We start from the raw sequence: 16,692 nt of genomic DNA on the forward strand, positions 1-16,692 counted from the left end.
CTAATCTTTCATTTGAGAAGAGTCCCTGGCATATCTGCTCATTCAGGGCTGTTTAGGAAAATGTCTACCCAAGTTCAGCCATCCATTCAGAGGCTGCTATACTGACATCCCAGGGGAACTGGCTACTACTTAAGCTGGCATTAGACCTTGGCATCATTTACATGGTGCTGGTTTTACAGGCATGCAGACTGTAAGAGTTATGGGGTCATGGAGGCTTTCACCCAGATTTCATAAGATGGCCTGGGAGGCCAGGCATTGTGCTCCTGAGACAACAATGTGTGCAGTTCTGAGAGTGAAGCCAAAGGTGCAGTGGAGACCTGTTATGGCTTGTATCAAGATGTCCCTCCAAAGCCTCATGCCCTCATAGGTGGGGCTTTTCAGAGGTGGCTGATTCTAGGGTGTGTGATGTTGAGATTAAAGTGCATAATGCTGGAATTAAACTGTGTGATGCTGAGACTAAGGGTGCATGATTACTAAATTCGTCCACTGATTGGTTAAGCATAGTTCTCTGTGTGGATAATGGGAAGGCTTACCCTGGGTGTGGGTGGCCTGGAAAGGATAAAAGGGAGAGGCTTCTCCCTCATCCCTCATTGCCTTCTGCCACGAACTATTTCTCTTCTGTGATGCCCCTCTGGCATGCTGTCCTGCCTTGGTGCTAGCCAACTATGGACTGAAACCTCTGCCAAATATACCTTTCTTCCTTTAACTTTGGGTGTCAGGTATTTTGTCTCAGCAACAAGAAAAGGAACTAAGACAAGACCCCAGGATGTTAGAGATGACAGGAATGTGGAACATCCACTGAGGATAAAAACAGGCAATGTGCAGGGCATGGTGGTGCACCCCTATAATCCCAGCACTCAGGAGGCTGAGGCAGGAGGGCGGCCTTGAGTTCGAGGCCAGCCTGGTCTACATAATGAGTTCAAGGCCAGCCTGAACTACACAGCAAGACCCTGTCTCAAAAATAAAATAAAAATAAAAACAGGCAACACGCAGAGCCAGCCCAAGAGAGAGGCCATAAGGGGTACAACTGGCAAGGCCAGGGGCCGGGGATTTAGCTCAGTGGTTCTGCTGCCTGCCTCGAAAGTGGAAGGACCTGAGTTCGATCCCCGGTACCAAAAAAAAAAAAAAGCTAAAAACAACTGGCAAGGCCATTAGGGGTTGGGCTGGCGAGTCCTTTGGAGCTCATATTTTACCAGAACCTGCCCTGGATGCTGAACAAGAACTACATGATTTAATGTTTCCTCTACTGGGTTTTGTTCTTGCTATGGACTGATTTCTGTCTATTCTTCTACTCTTTCCTTTTGGAATGAGAATGTTTACTCTGTGCCATTGTATGTTCAAACTGTTTTAATTTTCTGATTTTTACAGGAACTTACAGCTACAAGTCTGCCTTCAGTCTCAGTGGAGATTTAGGACTTGACTTTTTTTAGCTGGAACTGCTAAGACTTTGGTGACTTTTTTTTTTTTTTGGTACCAGGGATCGAACTCAGGACCTTGTGGTTGGCAGGCAGGCACTGTGCCACTGAGCTACATCCCCAGACCGACTTTGGTGACTCTTAAGAAATGGACCTAATGCATTTTACATGAGATGGACATGAGCCTTTTGTGGGTCAGGTTGGAATATTATGGTTTAAGATCTAAAAGGATGCCCTAAGTCTCACATTTGGAGGTGGGGACTGGTCAGACTGGACAGGTCATCATGGCTTAATTTAGAAGGTTGCATTCTCTTCCCCAGTTCCTCCCTTCTCTCTCTGCTTCCTGGCCCCCATGTGGTGAACAGCTTTCCACTGCTATGCCATTTCTGCCTTGGAGCCAGCCAACCATGGACCAAATCCACTGAAACTGTGAGTCAAAACAAACCTCTCTTTTAAGTTGCAAATGTCTGGTATTTTGTCCTAGCTACAGGAAAGTGACTAATACAGACCATGAATCAGACTTCTTCACTTCCTGTCCAGTGTTTCTGCTGCAAAATTGCAAATGTATTCTTGTCCAGTCTCATATAACTTGACAATCTGCCAGGGTAACTTTCAAATCAATTTTTTACTACCAAAATGGAATTACCTACTTAAGAAGTATTCACTGAGGCAGGCATAGTGGCATACACCTGTAATCCCAGTGCTAAGGAGGCTGAAGCAGGAGGATTGCTGCTAGCAAAGGCTAGCCTGGGTCACATACTGAGTTCAGACCAGCCTAAAACTACATAGTGAGACTCTGTCTCAAAAAAAAAAATTAAAAAGAAAATGTGGGGATATAGCTCAGCGCAAAGGCCTTGGGTTCAATCCCCACCACTTCCCCCACTAAAAAGAATTCACTGAGTGGGATAAAACGTAGATCAATTATTAAAAACTGCCATTCATCCCCTTTTCTGGGCTGTGTGTTTTATTTATTTATTTTTTAAAGAAAAGGCCTTGGTATGGAGTTTAGGCTGGCCTGGAACTCACTGTGTAGTCAAGGCTATCCTCAAGTTTGCAGCAATCCTCCTCCCTCAGCCTCCCTAGTGTTGGTATTACACGTGTGCATCACCATGCCCAGCATGGGCTGTTTTTAATCAAGTACCACATATGGATTCCTAGAAGAACATATCTCAATCTAGAAATACTTAAGAAAATTGTCCTACCAGTTGGGAGTGGTGGCACATGCTTATAGTCCCATTGCTCGAAGGTTGAGGCATGAGGATCTTTGTGAGTTCAAGATCAGCCTGGACTACACTGTGAATTTAAGGTCTGCCTGAACTACATAACAAGACTGTCTAAAAAAACTATAAATTAATTTAATTATAATTTCAAAATGAAATATTCTAATTTTGCAATTCTCCTTCAGTGTTTTATTCTTATTTATTTATTTTTATTCTTATTTATTTATTGGTTTCTGAGACAGGGTCTTGCCAGGTAATTTAGGCTGGTCTTGTATTCACTATGTAGTCCAGGTTGGCCTCAAACTCGTGGCGATCCTACCTCAGCCTCCCTAGTGCTGGGATTACAGGCATGCACCTTTAGTATTTTAAATTGATCTCTCTCTAGATGGTAATGAAAAACTCAGAATTTAGGTTGTAAAAGTTTTATTGATATGGTCAAAAAGCAAACAGCCAGATATCTGGTTATCTTTGCCACTATGTGTCATTTTGAATAGAATCTTAAAAATGCATAACAAATAATATTTAAACAATTATTAGAAAAGTAAATTAAGAGTCTACTTAAGGCACTTCAGATAAAACCTAATTTCAAAATTTCTACAAATGTAACCCCAGTTTAAGTGTAGTAAGTCTATTGCACAGATTTTAGCCAGAATGCTACCTTTCCCCTTACAGAAGAAAAAAACTAGTGCTCTTAAAAGGGATATTTCAATAACCAAGACAGATTATCTGGAGCTATACAGATTACATGGCAGTAGAATCCCCTTGGTCCATCAGTATAAATCAGGGCATTTTCATATAAGCCTCATAAGAACCACAGCATAAATTTATTTGGCCTGAGACAAGTACAAGAACAGTAGATAAAGAGCCCAGAACTTTCCACTTTACAGGGGAGTGATTAACAAAAAGTTGCTCCATTAAAAACTAAAAGGTCAACTGCATCTACCTAGCCAGCAAAACTAATAAAAATAAAAACAAAAATCCAAATAAAATATTTCTTTTGAGGCAATTATATCAATCTCCTTCCATAAACCTCTGTTATATAAATCTTCTATACTTCATGGGAAGGTTATTAGATGGTGAATAGCAGTTGGCAGTCACGTTATCCTATACTTCTACACAGCATCCAATACTTCTAAGATTCTCTTAATATTTTTTCACAACTGCAATTCTCATATTTTCCTAATAGTGGCAGTTTAGGTTAGTCTTCACAGTTACATGTAATGATAACCATGAAAATATTCCTCATAAAAACTTGATTAACACATACGATTATTACCACTGTCAAGAATAAAAAGATGTGGGCCAGGGATTTAGCTCAGTGGTTTTGCCGCTTGCTGTGCAAGCGCAAGGACCTGAGTTCGATCCCCGGCACCAAAAAAAAAAAAAAAAAAAAGAATAAAAAGATGAAATTCAAACAAAACCTGTTCAAAGTTTTACTTTGTTTCTCTACTTATTTTTGAGATTGGGGGTCTCACTATCTTGCCCAGACTGACCCCAAATGATCCTCTGCTGGGTATGATGGACCCTGACTATAATCTGACACTTAGGAGGGTGAGACAGAAGGATGGAGAGTTTGAGTTTGAGGCCAGCTTGGACTATATAGCAAGATTCTGTCTCAAGAAACTAAAGCAAACCAAAAACAAACAACCCCTCCCCAAACATCTTCCTGCCTCAGACCACTAAATATCTGGGACAGGTGCATGCCACTGTGCTGGCTTTCTCTACTTAACAGGAGAGAAAAAAGGCTAAAGTCATAGCAAAAATAGAACACGTTTCAAGAAACATTCAATTTCTATACACAGGTAACAACTCAATATCTCATGATCGTTTTCCCATTCCAAGGAAATTCTTTTCCTAAACACAACTGAGCCTATTTTTCTGTTAAGTAAAAATGAAATAAATGATAATCTCCAAATTCTAGAAATATTGTAGACCATAAGTTACAATGTTTTTTTTTGTTTGTTTTTTATTTTGAGACAGGGTGCTGGCCTTCAACTCACTATGCAGCCCAGGCTGGCCTCAAACTCACAGCAATTTGAGACAAGATCTTGCTATGTAATTCAGGCTGGCCTTGACCTCACAATGATCTTCCTGCCTCAGCCTCCCAAGTGTTGGGATTACAGGTGTGTGCCACTACACCCAGTTTACACTGACTTTTAGCATTAAGGTATATTATTATTAGAGATATGTCACTTTAAATAAAAGAAAATTAAGGGTATAGGATGAATCTGAAGTCTTTCCAAATACAAGGTAGTGAACAGTGCAGACATGCAGAAATCATAATCCTATAGAGATATTTTTAATATTTGCAGCTATCAAGAAGCATAAATAGCACTGTATTTCAGTAGAAAAAATGCAGGAATAAAATTGACTAATCTTTCTAAAGGCTAGATCTGTACTCTGAAGAATAATGTTCCAGTTTCAGAAGACCATAAAGCACATATTTCTCAGTCCCAAAGGAAAAATGTATAAAATATACACATCCGTGCAAACATGAAAAAGCTAAGAATGAATTCCTGATGCAGTTATCTGTAGCACTGATATGTGGGAATACTTCATCAGAACTTTCATTCTCCACTTTGGAAAATAATATAAAATCAGATAATCAAAATGTTAAGTAAAACAGTAGTGAGCTTTATTCTAATTAAAATGAAGTAGTAGTTTTAAACTTTTTATAATGTACTTAATTCTACAAAATTAAATGTTCCATAAAATTCACTGGGAAGGGAAGTTTAAGAGGAGAGTAATTTTTAAATACTTCATGATTTTGACAAGAAATTGCTTGTTAAGGCACTACACATCTTCTTTGGTTAAATGATTAACTATTTAAATCACTTGAAAAAAGAGGCAATACAAAATACACAAGTTGCATTCTTCTTTTCAAATACACACATATTTCTTGCTTTTCAGTTTCCATTACCACAGTGTCTACAAATCTCTGGAATTCTTTTTAACTCATCAGAAAGCTGAAACAAAAATATATACCAATCTATTAGTCTCTGAAAGAAAAGTCTTCTAACAAATATGTAATATGGTGATTTTAACAGCATTTTGGCACATGTATGATAATCTGAATATCAACAATAAAATGAGAAACATCAAGCGACCAGGTAGTCTTACAACAAAAGAACAGACATAACCTCAAGTTAAAACATCTCCTGGACAGAAACACTAATTAATAACTGAATCAACCCTGGCAATCAAATAATTATTAATTCTGTTAGAAGTTACAGCAAAATTATTCTTACATCCCAATCAGTATTTTACAGAGGTCAAATCATTTAAAAACACATGTATACAAAATAAAAGCATAAATTAATTAAATATTGTGGTACTACATAAACATACACATACACGCATACATATATATATATATTTAGAGACAGGGTCTTGCTATGTTCAGGCTGGCCTTGATCTCACGGTTATTCTCCTCCCTCAGCCTCCTGAGTGCCGGGATTACAGTTCTGTACCACTATACCTAGCTCTACAGATTATATTGAACCTAGGGCCTTTGAACTGAGCTACATCCTCAGTCAGTCAGTCTTTCCTTCCTTCCTTTCTTTTTTAACAGGTTCTTGCTATGCAGGTCAGGCTGACCTTGAACTCAATAAACGAGACTGGCCTTGAATTTGTGGCAGTCCTCCTGCTTCACCCTTCAAAGTGCTTGGACTACAGGCATGTGCCACCATACCTGGTTTGTGTCTTTTTAAATCTGCCTGCCTTAGCCCCTCAAAGTACTGGGATTAAAGGTGTGTGCCACAACACCCAACATAAAAATATAAATTTAGAAGATTACAAATCAAGAATCAGGGTTCTAGGAGGTTTCTGTTTTAAAATTAAGTTCAAAGCCAGGCACGGTGGTGCCTCAGCCTCCCTAGTAGCTGGGTCTACAGGCACACACCAAGGCACCTGGCTTCAGCAGACCTTAAACATTCTTTTTTTGTTTTTGTTGTTGTTTTGAGACAGGGTCTCGCTTTGTAGTCCAGGCTGGTCTTGAACCCACTACATAACCCTGGCTAGCCTCAAACTCACGGCAATCCTCCTGCCTCAGCCTCCTGAGTGCTGAAATTACAGGCCTGTGTCACCATGCCTGGCTTGTTTTATTTTCTTGAGAATATAGATTGTTTTTAATTTTTATTAGTACATATTTATAGTACATAATTATTATATTCATCATGTGGAGTTAGTACATGTACACATCTTATTTTTATGTTCCCCTGTTCCCCTCCTTGTTTTTAATCTTTATTAGTGCATGTTTGGAGTACATAATGTTTACATTCATATTAGGGAGTGGGTACATATACTTTACATCTTTATTCTTTTTTTTTTTTTTTTTTTTTTTGGTACTGGGGATGAAACTCTGGACCTTGCGCTTGCGAGGCAGGCAGCGGAACCACTGAGCTAAATTCCCGGCCCCATCTTTATTCTTTTTATTCCCTTTCCCCTCTCCACTCACCTCCCTCCCTCTGTCTCTAGATCTCATTTCCCCATTTTCATCATCATCATCATTTTAGTTCATGTCTGTGACATATTTTTCCTTTGAGATAGGTTCTGGCTGTGTAGTTCAGGCTGGCTTTGAACTCACTATATAGCCCAGGCTGGCCTCAAACTCATGGCGATCCTCCTGCCTCAGCCTCCTGAGTGCTGGGATTACAGGTGTGCGCCACCATGCCTGGTGTCTGTGACATTTAAAAATTATGTTCATTGTGGGTAGCTGGTAATGTATATGATGTATGTTAAATCTTTTTATGTCCCCTTTCCCTCCCCCCTCTCCCTATCTTCAGTCCCTTGGTCCCCTTCCCCTTTCTAAAAGATCTATCTCCCTGTTTCCTTTTACAATCTTTTATTTTGGTCTTTATTTGTACTTTGGATTATTTGTTTATTTTTTTAAACATAAATTCTCCTTGGGCCGGGGATTTAGCTCAGTGGTTCCACCGCCTGCCTTGCAAGCACAAGGACCCGAGTTTGATCCCCAGTACCAAAAAAAAAAAAAAGATAAATTCTCCTTATATATTCCATGCTGACCTGGAACACTTACTCCTCTTGCCTCAGCCTCTTGCTAAATTCTTAAACCTTCTACAAACTGGCTTCTAATCAAATGTTCTTTTATGCCATCTAAATCAGCCTTGAAAGGAAGTAAATTTTAAAAACATTAAAAAATCATTTGTTCCTCAAGAGGGTGTATACTATGCCTTGAAAGAAATGTGAGGATAAATGTATATGATATAAAATTCTCTAATCATTATGTGTTATTATAGATTTCCAGGTTTAATTAGGTGATATCAGAATAACCCTAAAAGGTGTTTGGGTAATCATACACACTAATATTGTCCATTATATCATATTTACATTAATTTTACATATATCTAAATTAAACCTTCTTTCTTTGCTTTAGAAATCAGAATAGTTTAAAAGCAAAGCGAAAGAAAAAAACATAAAGCCACATTAACTGTGATCATTGTAAGTAGAGGTCATCACTACAGAAACTAAGCAAGAATCATACCTGTATGGATATCCATGATATTTAGATCTGAAAATAGAGAGCATCCAACTGAAGAATAATACAACAAGTCCAATACCAGCTACACACATTACTGGAGAAAAAGAAAAAGAGAGTAAAATGAGCAGGTTAAGTGTAATAAATGGCATAAATCATAGTGCACATTTTTAAAGGGTAAAAATTTACTAATAAATTTCTAACACTTTTTTATCTCCATATTTTACTCTTCCAGGGTATGCCTTGCCTTCTAATTTATGGTTTTCCACTATAATAGAATGATTCCATTTATATACTGTACAAAGACGTGACACTCAAGAATTAAGTGTTACCCAGGTGTGGTGGTACATGCCTGTAATCCCATTACTTGGGAGAGGTTGAGAAAAGAAACTCTGGAGTTGGGAGGACAGCCTAGACTACACAGTGAGAAAAGAAAAGAAAGAAAAAGATAAAAAAGAAAGATAGAAAAAACAACTTAGTGTTAAGGGCTGGGGGTGTGGCTCAGTGGTAGAGGACTTGCCTAGCATGTGCAAGGACCCTGGGTCTGATCATTAGCACTGGGCAAAAAAGTGGAGAGCATTTATTGGGGTTTTTTGTTTTGTTTTGTTTTGAGACAGGGTCTTGCTGTATAGTTTAGGCTGGTCTTGAACTCACTATGTAGTCTAGGCTGGCCTCAAACTCATGGCGATTCTCCTGCCTCAGCCTTCCAAGTGCTGGGATTACAGGTGTGTGCCACCATGTCTGACTCTTTATATTATTAATAAATATTATTTAAAGATATCTGGAAACATCATTGGAGTCACCTTAAAGCACTTTATTCATACACTGCTAATCACACAACATTGTGTAAAGAACTTGTTCAACATGAATTCATTTGAATAATGAAGAAAAAACCCTGATTTTTGTCTCAAATTAATAGCTTTCTCTACTAATCCCACATGCTCTGGTTTAGCATAGTAGTTATTGACCTGAATTCAGATACTGACCTCACAAGACTTAAGTACAGATTTTTATTACTTGTTCTTTGATTCTCTGGACTAAGATTGGCTCAGTGGCCCAGATATAAGGATGTGAGAATGCACGTGTATAACATCAATAAAAGCTCTAGGAAAACATACTTAGTGACCAATATTAAAAACAACCTTCCTTGGGGTGCAGGGGCACATGCCTGTAATCCCAGCACTGAGAGGCTGAGACAGGAGGATTTCTAGTTAGAGGCCAGCCTGGGCAATTTACTGAGACCCTATCTCAAAATAAAAATGGACTGGGGATATAACTTAATGCAAAGGCCCTTGGTTCCATCCCCAGTACCACAAAAACAAAAACTAAATCTTCAATTTTGTCATACTTAGGGAAGAATTCCTTTTTCTTTCCTAGTTTTCACACAATATGAAAAATTATAGGGGCTAAATGTAAATGTTAAGCAATATTTTTCCCAATATTAACACATGTCAATGTAGAAGTGGTTTTTTCCCTTTTTTTCATATTTTGGCTTTTTTTTTTTTTGGTACCAGGGATAGAACTCGGGTCCTTGCACTTGCACAGCAGGCAGCCAAACCACTGAGCTAAATCCCCGGCCCTCATATTTTGGCTTTTTTGAGACAGGGTCTCACATAGTTCAGTATGGCCTTGAACTCACTATGTAGCCCAGGCTGGCCCTGAACTCCCAGCAATCCTACTTCAGCTTCCTGAGTGCTGGAATTACAGGTGTACACCATTACGTCCAGCAAGAAGTCTTTTTTCTGGGCTGGGGATTTAGCTCAGTGGCACTGTGCCTGCCTCGAAAGCCCAAGGTCCTGAGTTTGGTCCCTGGTACCAAAAAAAAGCATTTTTTCTAAGAAAATGTACACATACACGTATATATACAGCAGCACTCTATGTATATCTGTATCTTGCTTTTTCCACATATCTTAAAAGTTCTTAGAGCAGTTCTAGATACATGCTAAAGAAATGTTTATAAGGCCGGGGATTTAGCTCAGTGGTTTCGCCGCCTGCTGCGCAAGCACAAGGACCCGAGTTCGATCCCTGGTACCAAAAAAAAAAAAAAAAAAGAGGGCACAACCAGGGCCGGGGATTTAGCTCAGTGGTTTCAACGCCTGCTGCGAAAGCGTAAGGACCCGAGTTCGATCCCCGGTACCAAAAAAAAAAAAAAAGAAATGTTTATAGCTGGGTATGGTGATGCACGCCTTTAATCCCAGATATTCAGAAGGCTGAGGCAAGAGGACTATAAGTTTGAAGCCAGCCTTGGTTAAAAGATAAGACCCTGTCTCAAAAAATAGAAAAGGGTTAGGGTATAGCTTAGTGGTAGGGTGCTTGCATAGCATCTGAGAAATCCTGGGTGATCCTCCTGTCTCAGCTCCCCAAGTGCTGAGATTATAGGGATGTGCCATGACACCAAGTACTGCCAAAAAAAAGTTTGTCACTATTATTTGTGATTATTTCATTAGGATAGAATTTTAACAAGTAGAACTGTTGACCATTGTAATACATGTTGCCAATTGTTCAATAACTTAAATCCATACAGCCTTATACTTAGATGGCCTTTCTCCATCTAAGGAAATACTGAAACAGGCAATTTTCAAAGAGTCAAGCAGTGAAAGAAGGTATTTTGACCAGACAAAAAATGAATATATTAGCCAGATATGGTAGGGCATGCCATTAACGCCAGCTACTTCAAAGGTGGAGGCAAGTGGATCATAAATTCAAGTCTAGCCTGGGCAACTTAGTGAAACCCTGTTTCAAAAACTAAAATGGGCTGGGGATCAACTCAGTAGTAGAGTGCTTCTGGGTTTATTCCCTAGTATTATCACCCCAAAAAATGTTGTTAGGGTATATTAGTTCTTTTTTGTAATATATACAGATTCATTTTAATTCAGCAAAATAAGCATTTCCCAATTTTGAAATCTAATGTGTTCATCTTTTATGTAGCAGATAAGGTAAATATTACACTTTATGTAGCTTAATTTTGATGACACTAAACTTTGGTGGTGGGGCGGAGTACTGGGGATTGAACACAGGGCCTTACACTGAGCTACATCACCATTCTTATTTTATGTTTTTAAGACAAGGTCTTACTAAATCATCCAGCCTAGGGGATTTAGCTCAGTGGTTCCACCACCTGCCTCGAAAGCGCAAGGTCCCGAGTCCAATACCCAGTACAAAAAATAACCAAAAACAAAATTATTAGTAGATCATCCAGCCTAGCCTCAAACTTTCTATCCTCCTGCCGTAGCCTTCCAAGAAGGTAGGACTACAGGCATCACCACTATACCAGTGACATTTAACTTTGGCCTTGTGCTTGAGAAGCAGGCACCAGCACCACAGAGCTAAATTCCTGGTGGGACACTTGACACTTAACTCTTTTTTTAAAATTTTGGTACTGGGGATCAAACTTGGGACCTTGTGCTTGCGAGATAGGCAGCAGAACCACTGAGCTAAATCCCCAGCCCATCAACACTTAGCTTTTTAATCAGGAAGCAAAAACTCTGATGAATACTTATTATACTGATAGTTTCTTTATGCAACAGATAACAATACAAGAATATTTTAATGCATAAAAAGTCCAGGCAAATAAGTAAAAAAAGAACCAGGACTCTTAAGAGATAAGTTGAAAAAGACAAAAAGACATTTACAGAAGGGAAAACACAAATAAATATTTAAGAAAATATTCAAGCCAGGCATGGTGGCACATGCCTGTAATCTCAGCACATGCCTGTAATCTCAGCACATGCCTGTAATCTCAGCCCTCAAGAGGCTGAGGCAGAAGGATTGCCATGAGTTTGAGGTCAGACTGGGCTACAAAGTGAGTTCAAGGCCAGCCTGAACCATAAAGCGATACCCTGGCTAAAAAAAAAAAAAAAAAAAGAAGGGGGCCGGGGATTTAGCTCAGTGGTGCCGCCACCTGCCTTACAAGTGCAAAGTCCCAAGTTTGATCCCTGGTATCAAAAAAGAAAGAAAGAAAAAAAGAAAAGAAAATATTCAACCACACCTCATAATAAGCCAAGTACAAAGTATTTTTCCTTTATCTAATTAGCAAATATATAAATACATATATTTATGTGTATTTCAATAAGATTATCTAATGGTGATAATGGTAATAATTTAGATTTCTACTCGTGGTGTTTAACAATGCTTATTTCAGGGCCAGGAATGTAGCTCAGCGGTGCAGCATCTACTGGCAAGCATGAGTCCCTGAGTTTGATTCCTTCTGGGGAAAAATCTGATATCAGTTTAAATCATGAGAATTAAAAATATTTGAACACAAGACTATATAGTTGTTCAACTCCTAGAATCTACCTGAAGAAAATAATATGAAATTAAAATGAAGCTTAATATATTGACTAATGGGCTAGGGATTTAGCTCAGTGGTACAGAGCTTGCCTCACAAGCACAAGGTCCTGAGTTTGATCCCCAGTACTGAAAAAAAAAAATCTCTAAAGAACTACAGTGGACCCTTTACTTGTGAACTCGAATGGTTCCTGAGCGCTGGTTGTAACTTGGTCAATGCAACTGAGAGCTGGATGTTTAATTCGGTACACACTATAGATAACAAGAAGCAGATGAATCTTCCATTAACCTAATTAACCCAAGTTGTTCGTATGTCAGGCTGTTCGTAAATTGAGGGTCCACTGTATTCATTATAATGAAAATTTTTAAAAAATCTAAAATTTAATAAAATCAGAACTGGATCGGGGATTTAGCTCAGTGGTTCCACCGCCTGCCTCGCAAGCGCAAGGTCCCGAGTTCGATCCCCAGTACCAAGAAAAAAAAATCAGATCTGTCAAATTACAGTATAGAGTAAAAGTTTAAAATTATGTAATTAATCACAGTTTTAAAATGGATATAAGATTCATGTATCACCACACTCAATTTTAACAAAAACTTAAAAATGTTTCAACAAGTGAAAAGAAGTATATTACAATGTTAAAATTATTAGTTTCTGGTGGTGGAATAATGGGTGAATACCCTAGATATTTCATAATGTTATTTTCTACATTTCCTATAAAGAGCATATATTACTTTTATAATAGTAATGGAATAAAATAACATGGGGACAAGTCATTAGAAGACCATTATTTTTTTTTCTGTATTAAAGGCAGAATTTTTTTTTTTTTGGTACCAGAGATCGAACTCGGGACCTTGCACTTGCGAGGCAGGCGGTAGAACCACTGAACTAAATCCCCGGCCCTTCAGAATTGTTGCATTAGGTATGTAATGACTTACTTTTTCGTTTCCCAATATCCATGTCAGAGGTAGCAGCTTCACATAAAAGCACCATCCCTAAAGTAACCCCGCCATCTTAGAAATTGTTTAAGGAAAAATTCACATAGATACAAGACACACCTCTTCACTCTTCCTAGCTACTCATGAAGAAAATTCAAACGAATAAATATATAAACCTTCAAATCTGAATTATAAAAAATAATCAATATGTATCCAATATATGTACAGTATAACAATTATTCACTACAAAGATATAATAAAATATTGATTGGAAGATTACTTCATTTGTACAAAGGAAAATTAGTATTTGACTTTTTTTTTTTTGGTCCCAGGATCGAACTTGGGTCCTTGTGCTTGCACAACAGGCGGCGAAACCACTGAGCTAAATCCCTGGCCCTGACTTTTTTTTTTTTTTTTGAGACAGGGTCTCAAAAAAAAGGCCAGGCTGGGCTTGAACTCACCACAATCCTTCTGCCTCAGCCTCCTGAGCACTGGGATTACAGATGTGCACCACACTCTTGAGTAGGAAGATTAGTATTTTAAACATCCTGCCTGTAATTTATAGATGAAATACAAGGTTTTCTAAAATTGTACTTTGAAATAACCTGCTTGTACATTCAGCTATTGGCCCAACTCTGTACACATTTTAAAACAGTAATAGCCATTTCAGTATATCAACCCCCTCAAGAACACACTTGAAATATACATACTTTAAAGAGAACTAATTCTTATTTAGAAAATAGTTTCTCAAAAATTTCTCCAAGCCAGGTGAGATGGCACACGCCTGTTTTGCAGCACTTTGGAAGGCTGAGGCATGAGGATCACAAGTTCAAGCCCAGCCTGGGGGACTTAGTGAACCCAACTCAAAATTAATAAGTAAGGGTAGGAGATGTCACTCAGTATGAAGGCTCTGGGTTCGACCCCTAGTGCTACAAAAACATCTGAAAAATATCTCTTAAATTTCAACAACTTTTTCTGGGGAGGGGGGGCCGGACTAGAGATTGAACCCAGTCTCAAACATTACCACTGAGCTACATGCACTACCAGTGAGCTACACCCCAACTCAACAAACTTTAAGACAGAAATTTACTTTGACCTAATTTTATCCTATTCTAATAAAGAGGAAATTCCCACATGTGCCAAGATCTCATTTTATTCAGTGTTATGTGAGGTACTACATAAAATTAAGCTACCCATGCAAAAAAGTGTCACATCACAGTTTGAATGTTGAAATAAGCAGTATCAATTTTTTTTGGCAGTACTGGGGATTGAACCCAGGGCATTTGCACTGAGCTACATGTCCAGCCCTTTTGATATCTATCTATCTATCTATCTATCTATCTATCTATCTATCTATCTATCTATCTATCTATCTGTTGGTACCAGGGATGGAACTCGGGTCCTTGCGCTTGCGCAGCAGGCGGTGAAACCACTGAGCTAAATCCCCGGCCCCTAGCCCTTTTTATTTTGAGACAGGGTCTCACTAAGATCTCCAGGCTGGTGGCAAACTCAACCTGCCTCTGCCTCCAGAAGTGCTGGGATTACAGGTGTACACCACCATGCCCAGCAAACAATATCAAAGTTTAGAGCAAAAAGAATGTGTTCTAGTAGAAAAGAGAAATTCACCATGCAGTTCAGTGAATACCAACAGTAGTTTAAAAATGTCCTCAAATTAATTGTGCATACACACATACATAGTATGCTACTGCATGTGGATATAATTAAGCAAAAAGAGAAAAATAGGTGTTCAGATGAGGCCTTGAATCTATTATTGGCTCTGTAATTTGGCTATCCATCCCTTCATTACCATCTTGTACTTTCTCTTCAATAGCCTCCTCTTAGGAACAATGCCCATTCTTCATGTATTTAATTTTTCATCCAATGCTTCCCTAGCATTTTTTTTCTTACTGAGGTTCTTTATACCCAGTTTAGAACAAAAATTGTTTTTACAAGATTTGGTTTCCAGGCACTCTCTGATTAATGGCTGAAACTTTTGTTTTGGGGACAGTTTATTTTGGTAATCATTATCTGTATCAGTGGTGGCAAACCTATGGCACACTTGCCAGAGTGGGGATGCAGAACCCTCTCTGTTGGCACAAGAGCCAAGTCGCCCCAACAGCCAAGCATTCGGTAATAGTTTTTTCCTAAACTAAAACCTCAGTATTCAGATTTAATTGCAGTACTGGCACTTTGTGATAAATAAGTGGGTTTGGGGTTGCAGTGTGGACCCTCAAAAGGTTCGTCATTGCTGGTCTATATGCTCTTTTCCCTCACTGCTGGAGATTGAACCCAAGGCCTTGCCAATGCTGGGCAAGCACTCTGTCACTGAGCTATGCCCTAGCCACAATATATGCTTTTGCTTTGAAAGAGTTTTTCATCTTACTGTGTGTGCTAGTCTCAGCTGTTAAGAGCTTTGATATACTTCTACATGTATTGTTTAATTTCATTTATTTCTTTCAGTTTTTCTTTTTTCAGTACTGGGGACTGAACCAAGTACCTCTGCACCAAGCTACATTCCCAACCCTTTTTATATTTTGAAACAGGTCTCACAAAGTCACCCAACCTAGGCTTAGACTTGCAATCTTTCTGCATCAGCCTCCCAGAACAACTCTTTCAATTTTTTTACTTACCCTGCTTACTATATTATAGGCAATACTAGTTGTTGGAGTTACAAAGTGGAACAAAATATAACCCTTCTCAGTACAGATTTAGACTCTAGTGGGGGCCGCAAACAATGAAATAAATAATTACATAATCATGATTCTTACTCTGAGAGAATGGAATAAAAAGTAGAGAAGGCAGTATTTCATAATACATAAGAACTAGACTATTTAAGAGCCAGTAGAATTAAAATACATTATGTACAGACATTTAGAGAGGAACTACTGCCACTAACATTTAGAGAGGAACTACTGTCACTACTGTTTAAACTCTTCAATGAAATTGAAAGGGAAGCAATACTCCCAAATTCATTCCTGGAAGCAAGCATTACCTTGATCTCCAAAGCAGAGAAAGACCCAACCAAAAAAGAGAACTATAGGCCAATCTCACTAATGAACATAGATGCAAAAATCCTTAATAAGATACTGGCAAATAGAATGCAGAAGATCATCAAGAAGATCATACACCCCGATCAAGTGGGATTCATCCCAGGGATGCAGGGATGGTTCAACATACGCAAATCAATCAATGTAATACACTATATCAACAGACCCAAGGACAAAAACCATATGATCATCTCCATAGATGCAGAAAAAGCATTTGACAAAATCCAACATGCACTGATGACAAAAATGCTACAAAAAATTGGAATAGATGGTCTCTACCTCAATCTGAT

At 38.6% G+C, this 16,692-nt stretch overlaps 1 protein-coding gene across 1 annotated transcript in view; it reads right to left on the reverse strand.

Annotated features, from left to right (window-relative positions):
- Positions 1–3,041: 3,041 nt before the first annotated feature.
- Positions 3,042–16,692, reverse strand: part of Magt1 (magnesium transporter 1) — a 59,099-nt gene continuing 45,448 nt past the window's right edge. The window contains exons 8-10 of the mRNA XM_013066562.3: positions 13,356–13,430; positions 8,139–8,229; positions 3,042–5,601 (exon numbers count right to left, since the gene is read on the reverse strand). Of these exons, the coding sequence (XP_012922016.3) occupies positions 5,586–5,601; positions 8,139–8,229; positions 13,356–13,430 (182 nt within the window). The 3' untranslated portion in view covers positions 3,042–5,585. The remainder of the gene's footprint in view (positions 5,602–8,138; positions 8,230–13,355; positions 13,431–16,692) is intronic.

The sequence above is a fragment of the Heterocephalus glaber genome, unplaced genomic scaffold, assembly GCF_053883595.1.
Source record: "Heterocephalus glaber isolate CG9 unplaced genomic scaffold, H.glaber_assembly_v1.0 deba00001613, whole genome shotgun sequence".
Classification (NCBI taxonomy): domain Eukaryota; kingdom Metazoa; phylum Chordata; class Mammalia; order Rodentia; family Bathyergidae; genus Heterocephalus; species Heterocephalus glaber.